At 41.8% G+C, this 25177-nt stretch overlaps 1 protein-coding gene across 1 annotated transcript in view; it reads left to right on the top strand.

The window, feature by feature from the left end:
* Positions 1-25177, top strand: part of LOC124171854 (calcium/calmodulin-dependent protein kinase type 1-like) — a gene marked incomplete in the record, with an annotated part of 212293 nt that overhangs the window by 72636 nt on the left and 114480 nt on the right. Inside the window, 1 exon segment of the mRNA XM_046551212.1 lies at positions 18671-18733. Within this exon segment, the coding sequence (XP_046407168.1) occupies positions 18671-18733 (63 nt within the window).

Here is a 25177-nt window from a genome sequence, read left to right on the forward strand (position 1 = left end):
GAAAGAAAATTGCTTCCAAAATTTCGTGGACGATGTTATGAACATATATAATAATAATTTTCGTTGTCCAAATCATAAAATTAGGCCGACGGCAGTGGAAAATATTAAATATTTTCCGAGAAATAGATATTTGGACGCCATTTTCAAAGCAATTTAGTTGGAAATTAACTTAAAAAATTAAATAAGTAGGTGGCGACATTTATTGGCTTTCATAATATACAACAACGGTCCGTGTGACGGAAATTTATCGCCTGTATAACGATAAATAGTAAACGAACTCCCGGGAAAAAATGGGAAGTGTCCGCCATTTTTTATTTTTTGCTGGTTTATCGATGGCAACATGGTAAAAAAGTTTACATTTTCTGAAACAAAATGTATAGTTTTATGTAAATACTAAGTCTTAACGAAATCGGTCATGTAAAACTGGACGAAATCTTGTGTTAATCTTTTGTTAATTGTACTTTTTGGTGATTTTTGGCATATTTTAATTTTTTTCTCGGCAACCAATGGTGACAAAACAAATTGTTGCCAAGGTTAAATGAAGAATCACGTAAGCATATATAATAATCATTTTCGTTGTGCAACACTCAAAATTAGGTCGATTGCAGCGGAAAGTATGAAAATGTTTCCGAAAAATCATTATTTGGACGCCATTTTTGCGACGTTAAAATTAACAATTAACTTAAAACAATACATAAGTATGTGGCAGCATTCATTGGCTTTCCAAATGTACAACAAGGATCCGTGTCGCTTGTACAGTTTGCACGCAGTAAAATAAAAACCAAAAGACGGTCCCCGGAAAAAGGGCGATTTCGGCCATTTTGTCGTCCTAGCGACGACACGTGGCGGAAACTTCCGGTTTTCGGATTTTTCCTCCGAATCATTTCGGGTTCCCCGCACGCGTGCCAAATTTCAGCTCTCCAACATGTCTAGAAGTGGTCTAGAGTTTGTATCCATGAGTGAGTGAGTGAGGCACACATCCGGCTGTGTATAGATAAGACACATCGGGTTGTAAATAATATAGATGATACCTCTAGAATAAGGCAGACTGTTCCTTCTGAGTAAACGAGAAGAGGGCATATCAGCATAGAGGAGACTCTCGTTATTACGAAGTTCACGGGACCGAAAAACCGGAGGTTCGTAATAACGAAGTTCGTAGGAACGTTTCTTTTCAGAATCGTCGAAAAAAAAAAGAATATTATGAACGCGATTAAATTACGCGGAAATATATATAAACAGGAAAATTCGTATCAGTTTTTCAACAGAAGAATGCGGCATGACGCAAACGAGGGTTGAAATCTTCCCGAATACATTAAGTCCGATATACGAACTAGATGCGTTCCAAGACCTTGTTCCTAGGTTGATAAACTACACTCCGGCCGCCGAGAGTTGTCCAATAACAGACAAAATGGTCTAGGTCTGGGTAGGGGGCAAGGCTGCAAGGTAAGAAAGAGAAATGCTTACAAAGGGTTCTTTGAAGAAAAGAACCGGAAGGGACGACGAGCGTGAAGGACCTAGAGGAACAATCACTTGTTTTTGTGATTCGAAGAATGGGCTTATTTTGGTGAATCAGGCTTATTTCGGTGCTCCTTAATGCATTTGACGACGTTGTATGACTAGGCGAGGGTGTGAGGTGCGTTTGGGGGACATCGATTGGCTTAAAAACTTGCTGGCGCAGGATTATCCGCCCCTCCTATTGTGCCGTAATCTGACAACTCTCGCCAGCCGGACTGTATGCAAGTTATCGAGGAGTACGGTTATCCTTCAGAATGCAATACTACATTACACGTATGCGCTAACTCACGATTGTGACGAACTGATCTAGTGGAGCGTGAAATGCATCCGGAGCCGATAAAATAGCTCCCCGCGGTGACGAAGAACGGGCGAAACGCTGAACAGTTCCTAAATTCACACCGGATTCAATGATACCTTGTTCAGAATGTGATCACAGTGAGAGTTTCCCAGCGCCACACCGCGTAGGGCCAAATTGAAAGGCGCCAAGTTCTAAATTTGAAAATTTTGAAGGCTCGTATTTCTGAAAATTCGTAAATCGAATGTGCATAGGAAGAGGACTGACTGTACATCCAATTTACGAACGGTTATGAGTGGGTCACCATGATTTCACAGGAATGAAGCTTTTTACATGACGTTGCGTGTATGGTGAATAAAGAACCATAATTGACGCTCTTAGGCACAGTACACGAGAAGAACTTAAACGTGGCGCGATTATTAAAACTTAAGTGTAGTGAATATCCACCTAAATGCCGTGACTTGTGCGTAGAGCTTCGTAATAAAGTTCATATTGTAGGCCTTTCCGTCGGGACCAACGATTTGCTTCATAATAACGAGAACTTCGGAACAACGTTGTTCGTATTAACAAGAGTCTACTGTATATACTTGGGCTGTTTAACTCTTTAAGACACAGAAAAAGGAAGGATATCCTGTGACTCTAACAAGAGGAATTATCACTGCGTCATTCTAAAGACGACGGTGAGAAAGATAATTATTTGTTTTTATTTAAACCTGACGAAAACCAATCCATAATTTGCATTACTGAATATTTTCTGTTACTAAGTAATTATAATATGCAAATGTAGAGCTATTTGCTGATAGTTACTCTTAGCCTTGTAAATTTTGCAAATTTTTCCTGATTATAGTTGAACCATCCCCCCTGACATCTTCAGAGGACAGCAATGACAAATGTAATGGGTCCAAATGTTTTTGAGGAAGAGCAGAGAACATTGCCACCAGTTCTTCATACAGCCCTACAGTATAGCGGGCTCAAAGAGACCTTATCACTATGAGAATTGTTGCAGTTTCTGATAAATGCTGAGTGAAGGACAGGGAAGCTGTTTATATTTTGATAGCAATTGATGAAGCATTTCATCAGAATAATGATGAGTTTTTCATAAATCGTTCATCTACCTGTCACGGCTGCGAAAATTTAAGGAAAGAGTACGTAGCAATCCTATGCAGAGCATTCGCTAAAGAGGAGCTGGATGCATGCATTCTATGTGTACCAAGAGGCAATTTGACTTAAAAATGGCCCATGCATGTGATTCAACATGGCTATTTTGCCTATGCATGAAGATCCAAGTATGATTTCTGAACTAGAAAACCCAAGTAACCTCCACACACAGCATTTCGTTGCCAAACGACGTCCGCTGCGCGTCCGGCGCGTCCTCTCACTGTCCGAGGATTTTCAGGGCAGCCTGGGGCAGCCAGAGGACGGCCGGCTCCCGTCCTTGCCATACGTCCGCACCACGGTTCGATCTCGGACGTCCAGCGGGCGTCCATCTAGTGTCCCGTTTGAACGAAGATTTTAAACAGTACACTGGCAAATTCATATGCAGCGATAAAATTGTATCACATACGCCCAAATTTCCTAAAAACTCGATCGATCCATCCCACAGCCAAACTTGCTCCACTGTGATAATTTTTATGCTACCAGCTAATTAATCTTTAAATGATGTCAAATAATGAAAAAAGCAATATAGCCTGTTAAAACAGTTGGGAGGATTTTAACCAAAATAGAGATTCATTGACATATTTGCATGTTATGTACGAAAATTTTTCAGTTTAATATTGGAGCACATCATCAATAAATCTCTATTATTATATATGTGCATTTTTAATCAGTCAGTCTTTAAACTTAATTAAACCAGATATTTGAGTGACTATCAACAATACCATGGCTCAATTTCACTTATTTTCAGATTGTTTCAGGCAATTACATAACTGCACATATGTGGCTTATGAGATATCTTAGCCAAATCCTAAATTATGCATTATCCTCTGACAGAGATCCGCTAGATCCTCGGAACGGCTTCGCCATTCATCGTTGAAGGGCGGCTTCGCCGCCCAAGGTTTACCGGTGTCCCCCCGAGCCGTCGACTCCTCGGAACGGCTGCGCCGTTCATCGCCTGTGGGCGGCTTCGCCGCCCAGGGGTTATCGTCGCCCTCCCCCCTCGTAAGGCACCCGTTCGGCTGCGTCACGTGTCGGGGCGGATTCGCCGCCCGAGGGTTCTCGGAGTTTTTCCGCGCCTCTGACTCCTCGGAGTGCGTCCGTCGTTCCTGGAGCGGGGGGAGCTTCGCCGCCAGCGTTTTCTCTCCTCACCAAGCAATGCGTACTACCGGCTATCCCCAATCGTTTACGAAGGCTGCCGGGGGATAATGTTGCTGAATGTAGGCGCATGCTAGCCGTGATTGTGGCATTTTAGCTTATGACGAAGTTTGTAAGGCGGTCCTGGGGGTTTCCAGGGGTTTTATGAGTGTACTGACTACGGTCACAATCATCCCAAGGAAATTACTATCGATGAGTCATAGGAGAACAGAATTACTGCTAAAATATGCGAAAACAACAAAGAAACATGCTATTTACGGAGAAAAATATTTTTTCGCCGGTCTTCTAGGGAGCCACGTCAAATGTCGAGGGGTTTTCCTGCATAACATTTGTTGTCCTACCTGCAATAAAAATTCCAGCGCTCTGGCTTTAGGGGAACAATGAATTTTGCCCTATTACTCACATATTTATTTATTTATTAAATTATTCAAACACAGCCATAATGGCCTTTACATTGAATACAAAACAAAATCTGCAGCTTTAACAAATATAAACTATAAAAAAACTATAAAAAGGATATAAAAAAGAAAAAAAAGGGATTCAGTAGATGGGTTTTCGAAGTTGCCTCTTGAATAATCTTATGGGCATTGAAAGATCCAGGGTAGGGTGAGTACTCGAAATGGAATTGAAGGAGGTAGGGAGTCTGTAAAAAAGTGATCTCTGAGAGAGAGAAAGACGGAATTTAGGTTGGTGTAGTAGGTGGTTTTTACGGACGGAGCGGGTGGTAATGTGGAGTGAAAAGAAAGGCAGCATATCTGAGGATCGGAACTTGCCATTTAAGGCATTGTAAATGAAGGAAATAGCGTGGAAATTCCTTCGGGAGGATAGTGGGACCAATGATAGGGCAGACATTACTTCAGAGCGAGAAGAATTATGGAGGTGAGGTACACGGTGTCGTACTATTGAAATAAAGAAATTAACTGGGCGTTCAAGAATTTTAAGGTTGGAGGGGCTGGCAGTGGTGTAAATAACGGAGCAGTACTCGAGGATTGGGAGAACGCAACCGGTGAAAATAGCTCTCATGGCGATTGGATCGGTAACAGAAGTGAGTCGATAAAGAACACCCACGACTGACATGGCCTTGGTTTTCATTTTATTTAGGTGCGGAAGAAAAGTTAGTTTGGGGTCGAAAGTAACACCCAGGTCATTGATGGTGGACTCTATCGGAACAATTTCATTAAAAATAGTATATTTATGAGGATTGAGGGTGCGTTTTAAAGAAAAGGGTATGTATTTTGATTTGCTTGTATTAATTTTGAGTTGCCACTGAAGGCACCAGGCCTCGAGGGAATGAAGGGAAGACTGCAAAGACTGAGAGTCAGAAGTATTCTCAACTCTTTTGAATATTTTACAGTCATCTGCAAAGAGGAGAATTCCACATGCGTTAGAAAGTGCACAGCTCGTAATATCGTCAATGAAGAGGGAAAAGAGAAGAGGTCCGAGAACACTGCCTTGGGGGACGCCTGAAAGGATGGGGGTGCTTGGAGAAGACGCTCCGTCAAGAACAACTCGCTGAGTGCGGTCGGTTAGGAAATTCGATAATATAGATAGGAAAGAGCCGTGGATATTGTAGCGTTAAGACAGTTTGTGGATAAGAAGGGTGTGATTGACGGAGTCGAAGGCTTTAGCAAAGTCAATGTAGCAAACGTCTAGCTGAGAAGAGGCTTCGAAAGCAGCGGTGATATGCTGATGTAGGATAGATAGGTTCGTAACAGTGGAGCTAGCAGGAAGGAAGCCATGCTGCTGGGGTGAGATGTAAGCGATAGTAAATGCTAGAAGTCGGTCATGAATAACACGTTCGAATAAAATAGAAAGAATAGGGAGGATAGACACTGGACGATAGTTACTTACATAATCTTTTTTGCCGGATTTTAAAATGGGAGTAACAAGTGCTGTTTTCCAAGCTGAAGGAAATGATCCCGCTGAAAACAATCGGTTGAATAATTTACAGAGGGGTATGTGGAAAGTATCAGCTGTTCGGTGCAGAAAGAGTGATCCGAGGCCGTCGGCTCCAGTGGCTTTGTTGGGAGGCAAAGATTTAAGGAGGCGTAGAGTCTCCTCAGGCGTAACAGAGATCATAGTAAGTGAGTGAGAGCAAACCGGATAAAGTGTTGGAAGTTCGAATTGCGGAGTGGGAGGGGTGAAGTTTGAGGAAAAGTATTTGTTGAAAGCCGAAGGTCGCTCAACCCCCGAGAAAGACTCTTGGCCTGATTTAACGATGGTTGTTATTCGGGTTGATTTCCGTTTCGAGTTAAATAATGACCAGAATCGTTTAGGATTAGATGCCATGTCATCTGTAATTGATTTGATGCTATTGCTATAATCGCGGCGTAAGAGATTCCGTGACACTCTACGAAGGGAAGAAAATGAGGCATATGTGTGGGGATTGGGAAAAGACTTCCAAAGCTTCCAAGCAGCTCTTTTGTTTTGAAGAACTCGGGAGGTTTCAGCTGTGAGCCACATGGGTCTCTTCTTCGATGTCCCTCGGGAGGGAACCAAGTCATTGGTGACACCGTGTACAAAGTCATAAAACACTTCCATAGCGTCATCCGGGGACCAGCTCTCCAGGAGACCCCATGGCAGGAGGGAGAGGGTGTAGTTGATGGCTTCCCAGTCTTCCCATTCTTCCAAGATTTCACTGACCGCGCTGGTGGTGAAGTTTGGGCAGAAGTGCGGTGGGGGAGGGACATGGGCAATGAGAACTCGAGCGAGGAGTGGTCGGAGTTGAAAATATTCCTGCATGTGGTGGGAGAGTTTACAATGAATGAGGAAAGGATGAGATCCAAGGTTGCCAAATTTCTGGTGGGGAAAGGGTTACACTGGAAAAGGCCCATGCCGTCTAAGAAATTATCTATAAAAAACGTGCCATTGTTGTCGGCACTGATGCCGCTGGTCTGAGAATTCCATGTGATCGGGAGGTTAAAATCCCCAAGTAGGATCAGGTCGCCAAGGGTGTGAACGCGGAGGACCGACTCAAGGCATGCCTCTAACACTGATACATCACTTGATGGGGGACGATAGAAGCAGCCAATGAAGAGTTTTTTCTTCCGGATTCCAAAACCATCACCAAGCCGAATTTCTACCCACACTATTTCACACTCAGTTTCGAGATCGAAACGTCGAGTGGCCGGGATGGTGGGGTTAATCGCCAAAAGTACACCTCCACCACGAGAGCTCCGATCACGTCGAAATAACTGATGACTGTGTGATAATTCCAATTCAATATCGCCCACTCTACCGCTGAGCCAGGTTTCACACAGGGCTATCACGTCAAAATAGCAGAGGTCGGAATAGTGGGAGGAAAGTATGGAGAGTTTGTTCTGAAGACTCCGAACGTTCTGGTAATATAATTGAAGATCAGGGCCAGGGTTGAGGCTAACGTCCCCGGCTAAGAGAACAAGCAGGGCGAGTAGGTTCCACGCAGAGAATGACTTACTCGGGGCAGCCCGACGGGAGCGTCGTCGTCTGGGCGGGCGGCCCAGCGGCTGCCGGCGTAGTTGGAGATGGCGGAAGTTGAAGCCACATGCGTAGAAAGCGTTGAAATGAAAATCACCATATCTGACACAGTTGTTGGAACATCCATTCGTTTCGGAAAAATGCGGGAATGGGCTGCGTACACAAGACGACACACACACTGAGAGCACCACAACAGAGAGAATTACCACTGAAAACACCGCTGTTATATTAGACCTAGGAGTACGTGGGTGGATACCGGCGGCCATCTTGGCCACATATAGATTACAAATTCTGAGTTCTCCACATAGCGGTGCATAGGCGCTGTAATAAGGCATTACTCAAGCGAATTTCGTGGCCGTACCTTATGAGGAAGTGGTTTTAAAATATCGCGTTTAGGTGTCCATGCGCCAACACTAACGAAATCACTCTACTATTTCGTTAAGAAATTACATTTAAAGATTTGAATTTTTATTGCGGGAGTTTAAATGGGCATGGATAATTGAACATGACATGTAAATATAGCCGACACAATTCCCATTCCGAATCAATAGAAACGATGCAACTGGGATGAATGGTACACGAAGTATGCGACTTATTAGGTAATTTTTATTTTTTGGAGGGGTCACAGGGGGATTTCGGGGGACTTAAAGTGCTTTTTCCATACAACGCGGCATCGTTTACCTTCGATAAAAATTTCGGCTCTTTAGCTGTAGTGCAAGCATGGTTTTTCGACGGTGTCACCCGTTAAAATTAAATATTCTGCGTTCTCCGGGTAGCGGTACGTAGGGGCACGAAAAAGACGTCACTCACGTTAATTTGGTGTCCTTACGACGTCGGGAAGTGGCAAAAAAAAAATCCGAAAAAGTTAAAATCGTGTGTTGAGGGAATGCAAACTTCACGGCGGATGTGTTGTAAGTTACCAAACGTTGTAGGAGTCGCTATTTCAATGGAAAATCAATTAGATTTAATTACTCGTAATTCGTTCGACTTATGGAAAATAAAAGGCAGCAAAAAAATTGAGAAAAAAATCTAGTATCTTACATTTAAATGAAATAGTTCTACGATTATTGCAAATAGGTCAAAACAATTCCGAAGTTCGGCCCATAAGAAAAGCATTGGAAATTTTAAAAAGTTAAAAAAATACTTAAAATTGAAAACATTGCAAAGAAAACCACACCAAAAAATCAATCAAAAAATCTAGTATCTCATATGTTAAGGAGTTATTCCTTAAATATTTGGAAGTTGGTTTTAAAAGAATCCAAAGATAGTCTCGTAAGAAAAGCATTGGAAATTTAAAGAAATTATAAAAAAATACTTATAATCAAAATATGGCAAAGCATTTCACATCATAAAATCGGCCAAAAAATCTTGTTTTCGTCAGTGAAATTTCATGTTCCTGTGACATTTGCAAGTAGGCAATAAATGGAAAAAGTTTTGTCCCATTAGGCTCCAAAGTTAATTCGGATCGATATATCTCCAAAACCGATTGACTTTTTCCAGTTTTCGGATGTTTCCCCATGATCATTATTTTTTCTCCACCCACGGTAAAAATTTCGTCTTCCCAGCACGTCCGGAAGTGGTCGGGAATTTGTATACGTGAATCAGTTGTCAGCGAGGTATCTGTCACACATCGGGTTGTATATAATTTAGACTCGCCGCGCTGCGCGCGCTCGTTAGGGGGCTACGTCCCCTAAAACCCCCCCGCATCCGACTTCGCCGACTTCCCCCACCGGACGGCTTCGCCGTCCGACCCGTGACTCCTCAGAACGGCTTTGCCGTTCCTCGACCGGGGTCGGCTTCGCCGCCCAGATATTGAGGTAGCCCTCTGACAGAGACCCGCTTGTTCCTCGGAACGGCTTCTCCGTTCATCCTTGAAAGGGCGGCTTAGCCGCCCAAGGGTTACCCGAGTCCCCCGGGGCGTCGACTCCTGGGAACGGCATCGCCCTTCCTCGTGATGGGGAGGCTTCGCCGCCCAAGGTTTACCTGTGTCCCCCCGAGCCGTCGACTCCTCGGAGCGGCTTCGCCGTTCCTCGCCTGTGGGCGGCTTCGCCGCCCAAGTGTTATCTGCGCCCTCCCCCCTCGCAAGACTTTTCGCATTCGGCTGCTCCACTTGTTGGAGCGGATTCGCCGCCCGAGGGTTCTCGGAGTTTTTCCGCGCCTCTGACTCCTCGGAGTGCGTCCGTCGTTCCTGGAGCGGGGGGAGCTTCGCCGCCAGGGTTTTCACTCCTCACGATGCAATGCGTACTACCGGCTATCCCCTATCGTTTACGAAGGCTGCCGGGGGATAATGTTGCTGAATGTAGGCGCATGCTAGCCGTGATTGTGGCATTTTAGCTTATGACGAAGTTTGTAAGGCGGTCCTGGGGGTTTCCAGGGGTTTTATGAGTGTACTGACTACGGTCACAATCATCCCAAGGAAATTACTATCGATGAGTCATAGGAGAACAGAATTACTGCTAAAATATGCGAAAACAACAAAGAAACATGCTATTTACGGAGAAAAATATTTTTTCGCCGGTCTTCTAGGGAGCCACGTCAAATGTCGAGGGGTTTTCCTGCATAACATTTGTTTGCCTACCTACAATAAAAATTCCAGCGCTCTTACTTTAGGAGAACAATGAATTTTGCCCTATTACTCACATATAGATTACCAATTCTGTGTTCTACACATAGCGGTGCATAGGCGCTATAATAAGGCATTACTCACGCGAATTTTGTGGCCGTACCTTATGAGGAAGTGGTTTTAAAAAATCGCGTTTAGGTGTCCATGCCCCAGGACTAACGAAATGCCAATACTATTTCGTTAAGAAATGTACATTTAAAAATTTGAAGTTTTATTGCGGGTGAGTAAATGGGCATGGATAATTGAACATGACATGTAAATATAGCTGACACAATTCCCATTCCGAATCAATAAAAACGATACAACTGGGATGAATGGTAGTCGAAATATACGACTTAATAGGTAATTTTTATTTTTTTTGGGGGGGGTCACAGGGGATTTTCGGGGGACTTTAAGTGCTTTTCCCGTATAACGCGGCATAGTTTACCTTCGATAAAAATTTATATACATTTTAATACGTTACGGCAATACGTTTTATGTTTAAGGCATCAGTGGAACTGCAGCTCATTTCTTAAAACTTTTCAAGTCGAGTAAGTAGGACGTAAGCAAATCCTAACAGAATTTCTGTTTGTAATGAATGTATACTATTGCTTCATTAGAAATACAAATCCCGAGTTTGAAACGTAATAACAAATAATAATAACTTAAAAAGACGATACCATACCGAAGTCGCAGGCGTTATATTCCTATTGTGTATACTAACCAGCCGAAACATAGAGTATGCGAAAGCCTCCGTGCTCAAGTTATAATCATATAAACGAATAAAAGACTAATATACCGAGAAAGTGATTATTTTGATCAAATTCGTTCAAGTGAGAAGCCGTAGGTGAAGCACATGAAGGAGCTCAGTGTAACATAGACATTAAATAGTCAAAATTACCGCTTGGTGACTTTGAGAATGAAATTTGAATAATCCTAAAAGAAACGGAGAGGACCCCGAACTTCCTCACTTCAGAGAGCAAGAAAACAGCGATAACTTTAGCACATTTTTTAATTTATTTCATAATTTACATTCGGAAACTAAAAACCATTAATTAGTAAAGGATTTTACGATGGTATGTCCACAAATTAAAGCATGCACTATAATTGTCGTGATTACTGTCTCTATCACAAATTTAAACATTTCAAATTAAGAAGTTTCATCTCAATGAAATGATTTGTTTTAAGACAAAAAATTGTTCATCGAGCCTCAGTTGATAATGTCAGTACATTTCGATAATCAGCCAGAACAAAATTAACGTTTTTTTCCCCATGATGATAAACTTTTGTCCACTATTTCCACGAACCCAATGTGTTTACGGCTTCTTCAAGCGTTACTCCCGCGGCATTCATGAGGTTCACACGTCACACGGCGTCAGCCAATAGAAATACGTTTCGCGTCGTGGGCGTGGCCAAAGCTCCTAGCGGACTTTTAAAGCTACTTATCTCGGTTAAAAATCGAATTTGAGCTCTGAAATTTGGCGTGTGTGTTTTTCAATCATATCTTTTTGGTTTAAAATAACGAAATCCAATTTCTAATTTTGAGTGTTCCCTCCTATTGTGTCATTACTTGCCTACGTCAGAAATGAAGTTTGATGACTTACGTGTGGAGTGGAGACATGGTGGCAGTGTTAATCGATGAGGCCAAAGCAGTCAACTAAATAAGTCGCGTGGCCAAGCAACCTCTCGATAATGATGTTGGTCTTTGGGCTGAGGTGAGTTACCTCAGTCTTGCACTCTCACAATGCTTGATTTGAGTTTGGAAACGTTGGCTGCCCGAAAATCCCTGACCGATCCTCCCTCTAAATGATCTCCATTACCCAGCTTAATCGCAGCGCATAGTGGATCTCCCTGATAACTACGTCCTCTTAACCCTTTGGCGCCTAGCGTGCTCATATGATCGCAGCAAACATTTCTTGCTCCACGTAGCCCTCCCTTCCGCATTTCTCAAAATTTCGTTTTGGGTTTTTGGTGACAATATCTCGATACATTTGTTGTCCAAATGACGAAATATTAAGTCCTTTCAACCGAATGTTTTTGATACACAGCTTTCTTAAAGTGGTGGTCTACCCTTCACTGCTCACCGTGAATGCATGACTTCAGTTAACTACATAGTACAAGAAAATTTTTCTTTTAATTCTGATATATTCTGGTTCATGAGCTTAGAATACTTCAATGTACTCTACATAATAATATTTTTATAAAATGTTTGTAAATAATAATATTATTTAGAAGAAATTGTACCCGTGATCGTACGATCGCGCTAGGCGGATACCGTAGCAATGGAGTTCCACGGGAAAGGCAGCCTTACGAACGCTTCTTTCGATAAAGGTAATTAGGTATTTCTCATTCGTGACAGTGTGATAAGGCGCTGGTGTTTCATAGCTTTTATGTTATTCTTTTCACTTTATGGCTGCGAGTGAAGAATTGTATTCCGATTATTATTTAGCGTGTCTGCAGTGAAGCTACTTTGGATCACATTTTCACATCTGTAAATACTCTCGTTTGAAGCGTCGCTACAAATTATATCTAGGTTCTCCTTTACAATGTAGCTATAAATAAAATAAGTCATGCAATACTATTATGTAACAATATCAGTCAGAAAGCCATGAACCCGGAGTGTGGAGTTTTACAATGTAACAAAGGTGTTTCACGGTTTTTTTCTCTGTGTAATGATTCGACTGAAATTTCATTGATGTGTGGGCCCCTTCAGGAGGTAGACGTTCTTTTCTTCTACTAAAAGGATGAGATATAATACAATCACTCGCTTTATATTCAATATTGAACGTGACGTGTGGGACACGTGCATCGGAGACAATGAACTCTAATAGGTAAGTATGCTTAGATTTACCACGGCAATTATAATTGAAATCTTTATAGATTATTGATTCAATGCGACTGTTTTTAGAGGAATGACTCTTCAAGAAGTTCTATCTGCACTGGAAGATGACCAGGACGATGTTTTAGGCATCTGCATAGAACCTCCAGAGAGTAACGTGTTATCTGACGAAGATTCAGCGGAGGAGGATGGCGGTGGCTTCATTGATAATCTGTCTGGTCGTCAACTTCGAGCAGGTGCTGAAATATTAGTGAGTACTCAACGAGGGGAATGTGAAAGTGATGGACTTGAGACGAGTGACAAACGGGTAAACTCAAAGAGGAAGAAAGTGAAACGAGTATTGAATACTTGGAAAGATGAAGATCTCTGTGTAAAAAATTCATTATTTCCGGACGCAAATTATTGTGACATTGGTGAGAAGTCGCCTACTGAAATTTTCGAGTTGTTTTTTGATGATTAATTAATTAACTTCCTAATTTTCAGTCAAAAGATTATGCCGCATTGCAGAATTTTCGTAATTTGAATATAACAGCTGCTGAAATGAAGGTCTTCCTGGGAATTTTGATCCTCTCGGGTTATAATAATGTTCCCAGTAAACGTGATTACTGGGATTCATCTGGTGACTTACGTAATGAATTTGTTGTGAATGCTATACGCCGCGATAGATTTTTACAAATATCTAGGTTTTTACACTATGCAAATAATTGCCAGCCTAATGCAGAAGATGAAATGTGGAAACTGAGGCCAATTATGAATATGTTGAAAAACCGATTTCTAGCTATGTTCCGTCCTGAGGAGCATCTGGATTTTGATGAGTGCATGATTGAATATTTTGGACGACACCCGTATAAACAGTTCCTACGCGGTAAGCTTATTAGGTTTGGCTATAAAGTATGGTCTCTAAATACCACTACCGGATATTTAGTGAACTTTGATGTTTATCACGGTAGAAACCCTGCATCAAATTCTGAGTACGAGAAAATGGTAGGGAAATGTGCTGCACCTCTTCTACAAATGCTGGACGAAATTCCACAAGAAAAAAAGAACCTTGCCTATAAACTATATTTTGATAATTTATTTACCGGGTTTGAACTTCTAAAAGAGCTTAGGTCCAGGGGCTATGGAGCCACTGGAACTATTAGAGAAAACCGTATTCCAAAAGACTGTCCAATAATGCCATCTAACGAAATACGCAATAAACAAAGGGGTTTTTATGATAAATGCCTCAGTAAAGAGGACGGCATCCTTTTGGTAAAGTGGGTAGACAATCCACAGTTGGCGTGGCTACCACCTGCCATAGCATTCAGCCCATAGCTCTTGTGCGGCGATTTTCACGGGCAGAAATGAGGAATGTTCGCATTCCTCGCTCATCAGTGATTTCAGAGTACAACCGTTACATGCAGGGGAACGGACAGAATGGACGAGAATGTGTCCTACTACAGAATAGGGATAAGAGGTAAAAAGTGGTGGTGGTGCATATTCACATGGCTAGTGGACGTGTCACTGAACAATGCGTGGGTTCTTCATAATAAATCAGGAAAAACGCTCTCACAATTAGTTTCGTCGCAGCATCGTCCAATTGTATCTGACAAAATACAAAAATCCTCCTATTAGTGTAGGGCGGCCCTTGATATCAAGGAATAGTAGTATCCACGTCCGAGTAAGTGATGAAATTCGCCTCGACGGTGTTGGCCATTTGATTGAACCATGCAATCGACGACGCTGTGCAGGTGAATATTGCCAAATAACTGTTCGTACCCAATGTTTGAAATGTAGCTTAGGGCTTTGTGTACCATGTTTTGCAAACTTTCACAAAAAATGAATTTCTTTGCTGTTCACATTACGTTTATGCCTTTTTGACATATGTTAATTTGGCATGGCCATATGACATATATTTATAATGACATCGCTTAATTTGTTAATACCATAAATCCTTTGTCCAGAAGAACAAATAAATATGACTTAAAAATTGATATGCTTTATATTTTTCAAAGACTTTATCCGGGGAGCAAGATAAATGCAGTGATTATTCGAAGAGTTGAATTACGCGAGCGGGGATGCTACTGCTACGGTATCCGCCTAGCGTGATCATATGGGCACAAGTCATTTTCATGAAACCACTGCACATACTTCTATAATATTTGGGATATATGTTTTTATCTAAATAGCGATCAATCCCTGAAAAGAGGAAAAAGAATCGGAGGAAAAAAAATATTCCGGCGTTAAAGGGTTAAGCGCCATCAACAATCCTTCCAGTCTTTCCCAGCTGCACTATCTATACAACCGCCACGAGCTTCTATGCACTTCTTGCCAATCTATGGCGGCTTAATTTCGCTTTCCAATTTTATCGTATTTGTGACACTCGTGCATCTAGCCGCCAAACATGCATGTAATCTGTATCTCGTGGCACTTTCAGCAGGACACGGCTTTCGCAGTGGTTTTTAATGTGTAACTCGCTCTGTCCAGCCGCGGTGAGCCTCTCGGATAGGGGCCCTCACATGCCTTTTCGAGTAGTCCTCAATCAGCGAAGTTCACTCGAAAGGCCTACTCCCGCCTCGCATCAACTTCACTCAGGTCCGGTCTTGAAATGTGATGGGGTTTGTATCCAGTCGAAAGCCCTACTCCCTGAATTTTCGAAAACCGGAAGTTCCTGTTAATTTCCCCTGCAAAATATGAAAACTCTTTATGTGAAAATGTCGTGTTCATCGGAACATGTTTGACACTCGAGGTTTAGACATCATGAGCAAAAAGACCGAGCTGGTTTTCTTTAGCCCTCTTTTTGCATTCGGCTATTTTCAGCTGACAAGTTTTGAATATAAATGTGGCCGATTGAATGCCTAATACTTTTAGTTTAAGGGTCTTACAGGAAGTGGTTGAGACTCAGATAGGTCTGTACTTGCGGGGTTCTTTTTTATTTCCTTTATATTTTATTTTCCGTACAATTATGCTTCCCACATTATCTGCAAGCTACAAGATCTCATTAGCTTTTCTTTTGGACTTGATCATATTCCATTGGTGTTTCAAAAGTAATGCATAGAAATATGTCTAATCTTAGATTTCATCGGTTTTTACTTGAGAGATGGGCGGAAATAACGCTCCATCAACACTGCGCTGAAATAATGTGTCCTTCATAACGCTTACTGCATGTTTTCATGTGTCAGCAAACTTTCGACACTTTAATAAACGTTTATTTTCCCCATTTCACCTAGTATTTTTAGTAGGACATGCATTTTTGGACATCTTATTAGCAGTACTCCACTGGCATTAATTAGTACCCTCTTTTGATTTACTGAAAATCCTTAATTCCTGCTGATACGACGAAAAAATCTGTGAGTCCACCTTTACAGATATCGAATTATCTGTTGAAAAAGTGTATGCAAATGCATTCATCCTTGCGAGAAACCTTTTTCGTTTTTTGGCAGGTGGTGGGTGTGTATGGCAGGATTGTTTTTATTTTGAGGGTTAACGTGAGGGCGTATTCACCTATGTGATAGACTAGGTTAGCTCTCTCACTGCAGGCATAATTTATTCTAATAAGTTAAATCAATTCATACGTGATATATTGGAAGTATGAAGTATTGAAATGAAAGGTTGTTACACTTTTCCACTATAATTTAATGCGCACGACGCGTTTAGACTCATGGCGCCGAAATAATAACGGACACTACTACAATGCCTTGTACCAGATGATGGCTCTGTGAGCCGAAACGCGTCGTCCGAATAAAATGATTGCGGAAAAGTGTGACAGCCTTCTATTTCAATACCATTTATTCTGTTGCAGAAGCATATTGATCCTGATATGCATACATCCCTTGACAAAATATATTCAACGTAAACTACTGACATATCTATCTGTTAGTAGTACTTGGTAACAATTTAGGAAAAATAAGAATTAGCAGCTACATTGCCTGACGAAAGATGTGTTTGAGGTCGCTGTGAATATTGTAGTTAGTTGTTATTTTATTGTTATTTCAGTTAGTTGTGGTCGTCCGAAGATATAATACCGTGACAATTTTAAAAGAATAGTTTTGAGATAAAAAACGGCTGTAAGACAGTGGCCTATATCCTACTTGCATCTATTTGTTCGTGGGTCATATTAAGATGCCCTGCCGGCCAATGAAGTAACTTGCTGATCTTCGCTACCCGCGCTTAGGCTGGGTGATTAAGTATTCCTCATGGTGATGCATAAACTGGCAGTGTGCTGCAAATGAATCGTTCACGTGGCAACAGTCTTAGATAATAGTTTAAGTTGCCTCGAAGATGTAAGACTTGGAATACTTTCATTGTATTTTTGTTGTTTTGTCTGTTGAGAAGGTTTTGCCTTCTCGTGTACTCTTTCTATCTAGGTATGATGTAAGGGAGCCGTAGTTCTACCTCACTGTGTTCTTCATGATACTTGGCAGCTTCATAGTCCCCCTTCGCAGAAAGTCAAGGAAATGGTATGGGAAAGTAAACCGGTCCGTTTGAACCGTGTGTCTGACAATGAGCCCATGTCGCTCAGTTTCGGTTTATGCAATCATTATAGAGAACCGTAACCTTACGGAACTAAGATACCAGACGTCTGGATAATTGTTATATTCCCTGTGCTATAAATTATAAAATTTTGTGCGGCGTCTGTGAGAAATCGCTAGACAATATTAAATATCTTCCTTTGATGGAAATTGAAACATTTTATGCCAATCATTTTCTGAACTAAAATTGTAAATGCTAGAAATGCCTGTAGTTTTTTTGGTGGAGTATGTGTTACAACCGGGCAGAACACAAGTTACGAACCAAAATTTTTTTCACTGTATGCTATATGGAATGGTTTAGTTGTGTAGCTATGTTTTAGTCAGTGAAAAATGCGAAAAAATATTTTTCCTTATTTTTTATATTCCTTTCTTATACGTCTCTGCGTTCTTCGATTTTGTTTTTGGAAAATGTACAACTATCGTTCCACGGAATTGACTCATATAAACCGTAAACCTGACGCTCTTAATGTAGTTAATGTCATGCAACTTTTTTTGTGTGTTAATTGACATTTTTAGTGGTTTCGCCGCTTTGAAAACTTTTTTTCGCTGTGTTATAGTTCGAAATTTAGAGATAAATGCATCCTGGAAATTTCGTGATGAAAATAATCTCTGCCCATCTGGAACACAGTTCTGGCAAGTGAGGAGATGTGTGGCTAGATTGCTAGAATATGCTGGAGGGTTGCCTGATTATGGTGCACGAGTTTTCCTGGAATAGCTTCGGCTCAATGGTGGCAAGCAGTGTGCATTATCGTTTGTTTCGTTAATTTCAAGAGGTGACGGGTTGAAAGTATTTGTGAGGCACATTCGTAGGTAGGGGTTGGAATATTTAAGAAGGTTAATCATTGATTTTTCGGGAACAATAGGTGGAGTGGAGCTGGCGTAATTTGAATCTCTGACGCGGGGTGATCAGCTAACAATCAGTGTTGTATACGATTGAGAGGTGTTAGGAAGGCGGGGCCTTTTCGTGCAATAATGGTATTTCACTGGCGTTATGCCAATCGATGTGACTGCGTTGAAATGTGAGCCCCAGCGGCGCGCTGCACCTCGGCTGCTGCAGCCACCTGTAGGCGCGGGTGCGGCCGTCTCGGCCACTCCAACAACACTCAAGTAATTCCTTTCTTTCTGGCGTTATTTCTTAGGTTCAGCGAAACGGCGAGGAGGGCAAGCACGGCGTCCGCCTCAAATACAGAGGAGCCTCCGCGGTGAGTTGTCTCGGACGGGCCCCTCCCCCCTGCAGCCCCTCCCCCCTGCAGCCCCTCCCCCCCTGCAGTACCCTTCACTCTGTAGGGCCCAACCACCTGCAGCTCCACAGGATCCTCTCTACCAATTCTTCTCTCGAGTGGCTCATCCCTTCTGCAGGCCCTGTAGACCCGTATTACTTCAGTCCCCTGCTGACCTCTTCCGTCTGCAGGCGCCTTCACCCTGCAGCTTACTCCTATAGAATCCCTCTCCTCTTGAAGCCTCCTCCCCTAGCAGTCCCCAGGTTCCATCAGCCTGCTCTCCTCTTAACTTTTCAGGCCCATTCTTTTTGCAGGCCCTTCATTCCTGCCCCAACACGCTATAGTGACCTTCCCCCATGAGGCTCGTTCTTTCAACTGATATCGCACCTGAAATCAGGATTGTCACTGCTCATCGTGGGTTTCAAAGCTTCCTGAGGCTATTAACTCCACTAATCAGTTGCCATTCTGTCACAAGCGCAGACGCGTGTTTGAATTCGATGTTGTCGCTTTGCTTTTGAATTTAAAGCTAAGGTGTTAAAGCTGTTGAATCTGTGTTTTCAGCAACATTGCTCTATAAGTTCATTGTAATATTAGTCCATGTATTATATTTTCCATGATCAGCCCAGAAGTAATCCAAAAAATGCATTTACGAAAATAGCATTCCGGTATAGGAATCTCATCGGCGCTGTTGGCTTGTAGACAGTGTATTTTAGTGTTTGCCGGTGACCTGTAGACGTATTTCAAGGCTCCAAAATGATTACATTTATCCTGGTTTCAGTGTTTATGGTAGTGCTGGAATGAACGCCATTGCTTGCGGCCTACAAAGGCCAGTCTTTCCTTAAAAACGGAGGGAGCTTCGCTCTTTCTACCTCAAGGCACTGTCTCACCCAAATATACTTAGTTTTTCCTCCACCGAAAGCCGCAGTACCAAGGCTCGTAAAGGACAAGACATGACGCTTGACAGTGGGGGAATTGGTGTCGAACCTGTATTTCTCCCTTCTCCATCTTACTGCTGTGGTTGAGTATATAGTAGCACATAATATTACTCCGTTTTCCGCGTAATGTACAAAAAGATAGATAATGGGTTCTTCGATGTCCCTACTCCCTTAAATAATGAACACAGTGATGGTGAATTAACTTAGGAACTAAGGGAAACTTATAGCGGTGCGGTAGTTCTGAGATTACTCCTCGTGGCGACGCTTGGAAAAGTTGAGAAGGGGAATAGCTAGGAGCGAAAAAAGGGCTGCATGAAAATTGCCAAAGAAAACGTAAAAATGGACTGTTTAGGCATACTTGCGCTGAAATAACCCATATTTTTTGCCACTGGCCGATTTCCGAGCACAGTATCTCGAAATTCTCTCCACCCCATTGCTTTAGCCAAATATCCTTATGACAGTGATAAGCTTAAGACAACGAACGTATTTTAGTTGTACGTTACAGGTCACTCGCTATCTCATCATTAACTTGAGCACTAACCAAAGCATAGATGTATGTCTTGTCCTCTATAAAAAGCGTGTTTATCCAAATGCTTCTTATTCTCTGTCAAGATTTTTCCATTCTTTAATTAATAGAATCCTTTATGTGTCCGTCGGTCTCTACCCTGAATTCATCACGTGGATTGTAGAAATTCATTAATGCCAAACCCAGTTGCATCGCTGATCAGCGCTGCTTCGTGAAAGTTGTTCTTTAACCCTCTTAGGGTAGTGGATTGTATGATACGACTGTCATTCATTACAAAGATGTTGCGTAACTATTCTCCTATTTTATGTTAGTATTTCCCCCTCCCCCCCCCCCCCCCCGAAATGTATTTGTTTTTCTTAATTCTTCAGCTGTTTCTTTCTCACAGTGTATCATTCCTGCTGTAGCATGGTGGCATTTAATCACGAAGAATGGCAATAGCAAACTTGTAATACCACGTGGCTCTCCATGCGAGTCGTGTCGAATGACGGACTCAATTGCATCTCAAGACGAAAACCTATGCTACGCGGAAGAACCACTGCATCATGGCGCTGCATCATGCCACTGCATCTCTACCCTCGCGAGTGGCACACCGCATCGGAGCTAAGGCCGTCATTGACGTCCGTTCACGTGGAATTTACAAGTTTTTTATTGTCATTCATCTGTTCATGGTATTATAGCTGCTATTATGTGGTATTGCTTATTTGTTTTATGTTTTTTTAGTTCATGGCTTCGGCTAGCAATGTTTATGTGTGGGACCATGGGAAGTATTAATTGGTATGCTTTTATGTATATTTTTGTGGATTACTGTGTATTGTCTTTTTTAACTTGTTCATTATACATTTTCCCTCTGTGTTTTTGAGTCTCCCATGTATATTTCTTTTACTAATTTTTATTTTCAGTTTGTGACTGACGGTGAGAATATTTCCCGCACCTAGTGTCTGCTCTAACTCTTGCTGAACTGTTAAGTATTTTCGGTAATGCGTGCTGATGTATTCTCAGTAGTGACCAGTACGTGACTTTTGCACTGTTGGAGTCCCTGGAAAAAGTTGTGATTTGTCTTTAATTATTTCAATCCTCTTAGTCGCGTGAAATGGTAGAAAACCGAATCCCATGAGTGACTTGGAAGTTCACTGGCAGGGAGCTGCTGTGCAATTGATCTTCCTGTCACGAGCCTCCACCTCTCTGAGTGGAGTGAATTTGCTACCCTCCTGGCCATGACTTTGCCTTTCGCTTATTAATTACCTTTTGTCTCAATATCTACTGCCTTGAAACATCCCGTGGGGGTATTTTACGTCCGCTAATTGCATATTTTTAGCCTAAGTAGGAATGGCCTGAGTGTCGTCTTGTCGTAGTTGTTTTAGCGTTCTCTCATGTACCCTGGAGATGAGCAGAGCGACTCATCAAAAAAGCTACGAGTTAGAGCGACACAGTTTTTATACTAATGAGGTTTGGAGCCTCTAGAGACTCGGAACCTGTGTGTTAGCCTTAGATTAGTTGAGCTATTCAGAATAGATAACTTACTGAATGAAACGGAGAACAACATCTTAACAACTTAATATATTTCCAGGTCCGACAGAAACTATAAAAGAAGGGAGGTATTTTGCCGGAAAGACATGTTTAGTAATCCGTTTCCCCCGAACAAGGACTTCAGTTATTGCTAGGTGGAACTCATGCTATCAAAACTCTCTCACCAATTTTGAACAATTATTTCCGTGCAGGTTTGCTCCCGGTGAGCCAACACCTTCCCCACACATCTGCTATCTTGTATGTCCTGGGTTATGTATGCATGTGGAAGCATATATATTTTCCCAAAGCATTGCGTATGGCCCGTAAGTGTCGTCTGCAAGGGCGTTGAAGACGTGACCAGAACAGCACGAGAGCAGAGCAGTGATAAATGATCACAGATATTCCCATTCAGGTGACTACTGTCTGTAAAAAAAAGCAAGATACTCGAGTTTGAGGAGCTCTAGCGTCTAAATGAAGCAGTCGATTTCAATGAAATAAAAAGCATACGAAAGAGAATTTAGTTCTACGTTATATCATGTAATTTAAAAATTCTTCGGCTCAATAGTATTTCCTGTACTTAATTTTTTCTCAAAAAAGTACCCGTTTTTTGCGCGTAAAATCAAGGTGCCCACCTTTGAGCGCGTGGCATTCCCGTAGTTTTCGTTCCTATAACTTGCAATTTTGATATAAAGAAGCCACATCTATTACTAGCAGTTTCCCGAAAACAAATAGTTTATACCACAAAAATTAACGGAGTTGTTGTAAACAACGCAAACCTCTGCTAACTTCGAAACCAGTGAGTCAATTGAAAATTGATTGTTTACAACAACTCCGTTAATTTTTGTGGTATAAACAATTTGTTTTCGGGAAACTGCTAGTAATAGATGTGGCTTCTTTATATCAAAATTGCAAGTTATAGGAACGAAAACTACGGGAATGCCAAGCGCTCAAAGGTGGGCACCTTGATTTTACGCGCAAAAAACGGGTACTTTTTTGAGAAAAAATTAAGTACAGGAAATACTATTGAGCCGAAGAATTTTTAAATTACATGATATAACGTAGAACTAAATTCTCTTTCGAATGCTTTTTATTTCATTGAAATCGATTGCTTCATTTAGACGCTAGAGCTCCTCAAACTCGAGTATCTTGCTTTTTTTTACAGACAGTAGTTACTATCGCAATGCTACATCACGGCGATCGCTGCGCCATCAATATGATTGAAAGTACGTGACTTACTTGTAATTTCGTAGGAGACTGTGATTACCTCCAGGACCCTAAGTTACGTTATTTTTTCGCTGATGAGCTCTTTTTTCTATTGTCCTACTCTATAAAGAGTAAAAAGTAAGATAACTTTTCAAATTCTCTATATTTGCTTTGAATATTTGTGGAGTTTTCTTACTTCCTGCCGTGACGGAGTATCTGCCACTACCATCGCTTTGCTCACCAATTGTTGCAATCGCAGTTGGAGTGCAGTGCGTGGAGTTGGGGTAAAGAAAGATTTTGGAGATGGTCGGCGGAAGGCACGCGCAGCGCCTCCGCTGACCCACTCTCATCCAGTGTTGTCGTTCGATCGTTGTGCTCATTGCCTCTCCGCTACCCCTATCATTTTCAACTCAAATTATGCTCCCACCGCTGTCAAAAATCATTTATCGCCCGATATGGAGGTTTTCCCTTTCCTTTGATCTGCTTTTTTCAGTCCTTTGCCGGATTTGCAGTCGGTTGTTATCTATAGGTCTCTTGACACCCAATATTACCATGTGAATCTTTGATATAGTTCAATTTTCAAAAACCTTTTGCGGGAAAGTGCAGTATTTAAGTGCAAGGCTCAGCGCCAAAATTTGAGTGGACCTGGATGAAAGTGTTTATTATCATCGGCTGAAAAAATCCTAAGACTGACACAGCTCTCCGCTCAACTCTTCTATCTTTTCATTCTCTCCAATTTCTAGTGCTCAGCATCTTTAATGACTCGATGGTCCATGCATCAGGCTCGACGGCTTCCCTCGCTTTGCTTGCCACCCGCCCATTCCCTTCGTTAGATCTCATGATCTAACCAAGTCTCTATGATTAGTTTTGGAAAATGATATGCACGTAGCACGTAATATAAATAGTTTAAGTCAATATCAATAAACATAGAAACACAGAAAAAGAAACACTCACACGGGAAAATAAACTCGGAAGCTTTCGAAGTATACAAGTCTCCCTATCCGCTCGGAAAGGGACACTCTGAAACACCCTGCAGGTCGGAAGAGGATCGGCCGCCGCGGCTGGCGAAAAGGTATTCGGCTCCCACGGGGACAACTGTACATCTACATCTGCATACTACCCCGCAAGCCGCATAAAAAGCGTGTGACAGGGGGTGTTTGGACACCAGCCATTTGCACGTAAAAAGGAAACGCTCCAACGAAATTACGACCGGCATTCATTTAAGTCCCTTATGGTTAGGGGGAAAAATAGAATTCACATATCTATTCGTTCGACAAAACATCTTTCTTAATTTATCGCTTCTGTCAGACCTGGAATTATAGTGGGGCTCTAATATTTTCTTCTCCGTGTCGCTCTTAAAGATATCTATTCTCAATTTTTCAAGCAATCTAAGCCTAGCGCGCAGCTTCCGAGTCTTCACTAAAGTATATTAGCTGCTGCTACGTATACAAAAGCTGAAACCCCTTAGCTAAGGCATTAGAACGACTTATCGACTTTAGAAACGATGTTATTACATGAACTTCATGAGAGCACCTCCTGTAGGCAGACTTCTGAACTGACCTGCCTCGACAGATCTGTAACCGAAACGACTCGACTCGACATTCGTAATACTACTCGAGTACTCGAGTTGAGTCTCAACTACTCGACTCGACTCGAATTTTCCGAGTACTCGCGCATCCCTAGTAATATGATGTTTTTTCATCATATCTGTTGCATGGATCTGCACTCACCCATTTAAGCACTTCAAAGGTCCTATTTTGGTACTAATTCAAAATTGCGGAAATTTTTAAATAAAAATGTTAGCGGGGTGTTACTATGGGGTGTAGCATATCAAAATGTGCATTTTTAGGGCCGGCAATATCGAAAAATTTCCCTCTGCCAAGCACCCAAGAGGTGGCTCGTAAGGTATTTTGTAGATGTAGTTGAAAAATGTTCTTTGAGAACGATGCTCCAACTGTTACAGTTATATTTTAGGATACTTCATAATTCTCAGAGTAGTCACAACCTCACAATGTAAGGAATTTCCGACGTTGGTAGGTCGTAATAGCCTCCTTTTTTATATCCAATATATTTGATGTTTGGAAAGGAAATTGCTTAGCTTTTCTACAATTTGCATTTTTCCCTAATGTATAATTGAGATTAATGTTTCTTCAAGGAGCAAAATATTTATGCATGGATACGTGAGAGTAGTTTTTAGTAAAACTGAAAGTTTTACGCAGGATGACACCAAAACATCATCATCATCATCATCAATGG

This window comes from Ischnura elegans, chromosome X (assembly GCF_921293095.1).
Source record: "Ischnura elegans chromosome X, ioIscEleg1.1, whole genome shotgun sequence".
In the NCBI taxonomy this organism is placed as follows: Eukaryota; Metazoa; Arthropoda; class Insecta; order Odonata; family Coenagrionidae; genus Ischnura; species Ischnura elegans.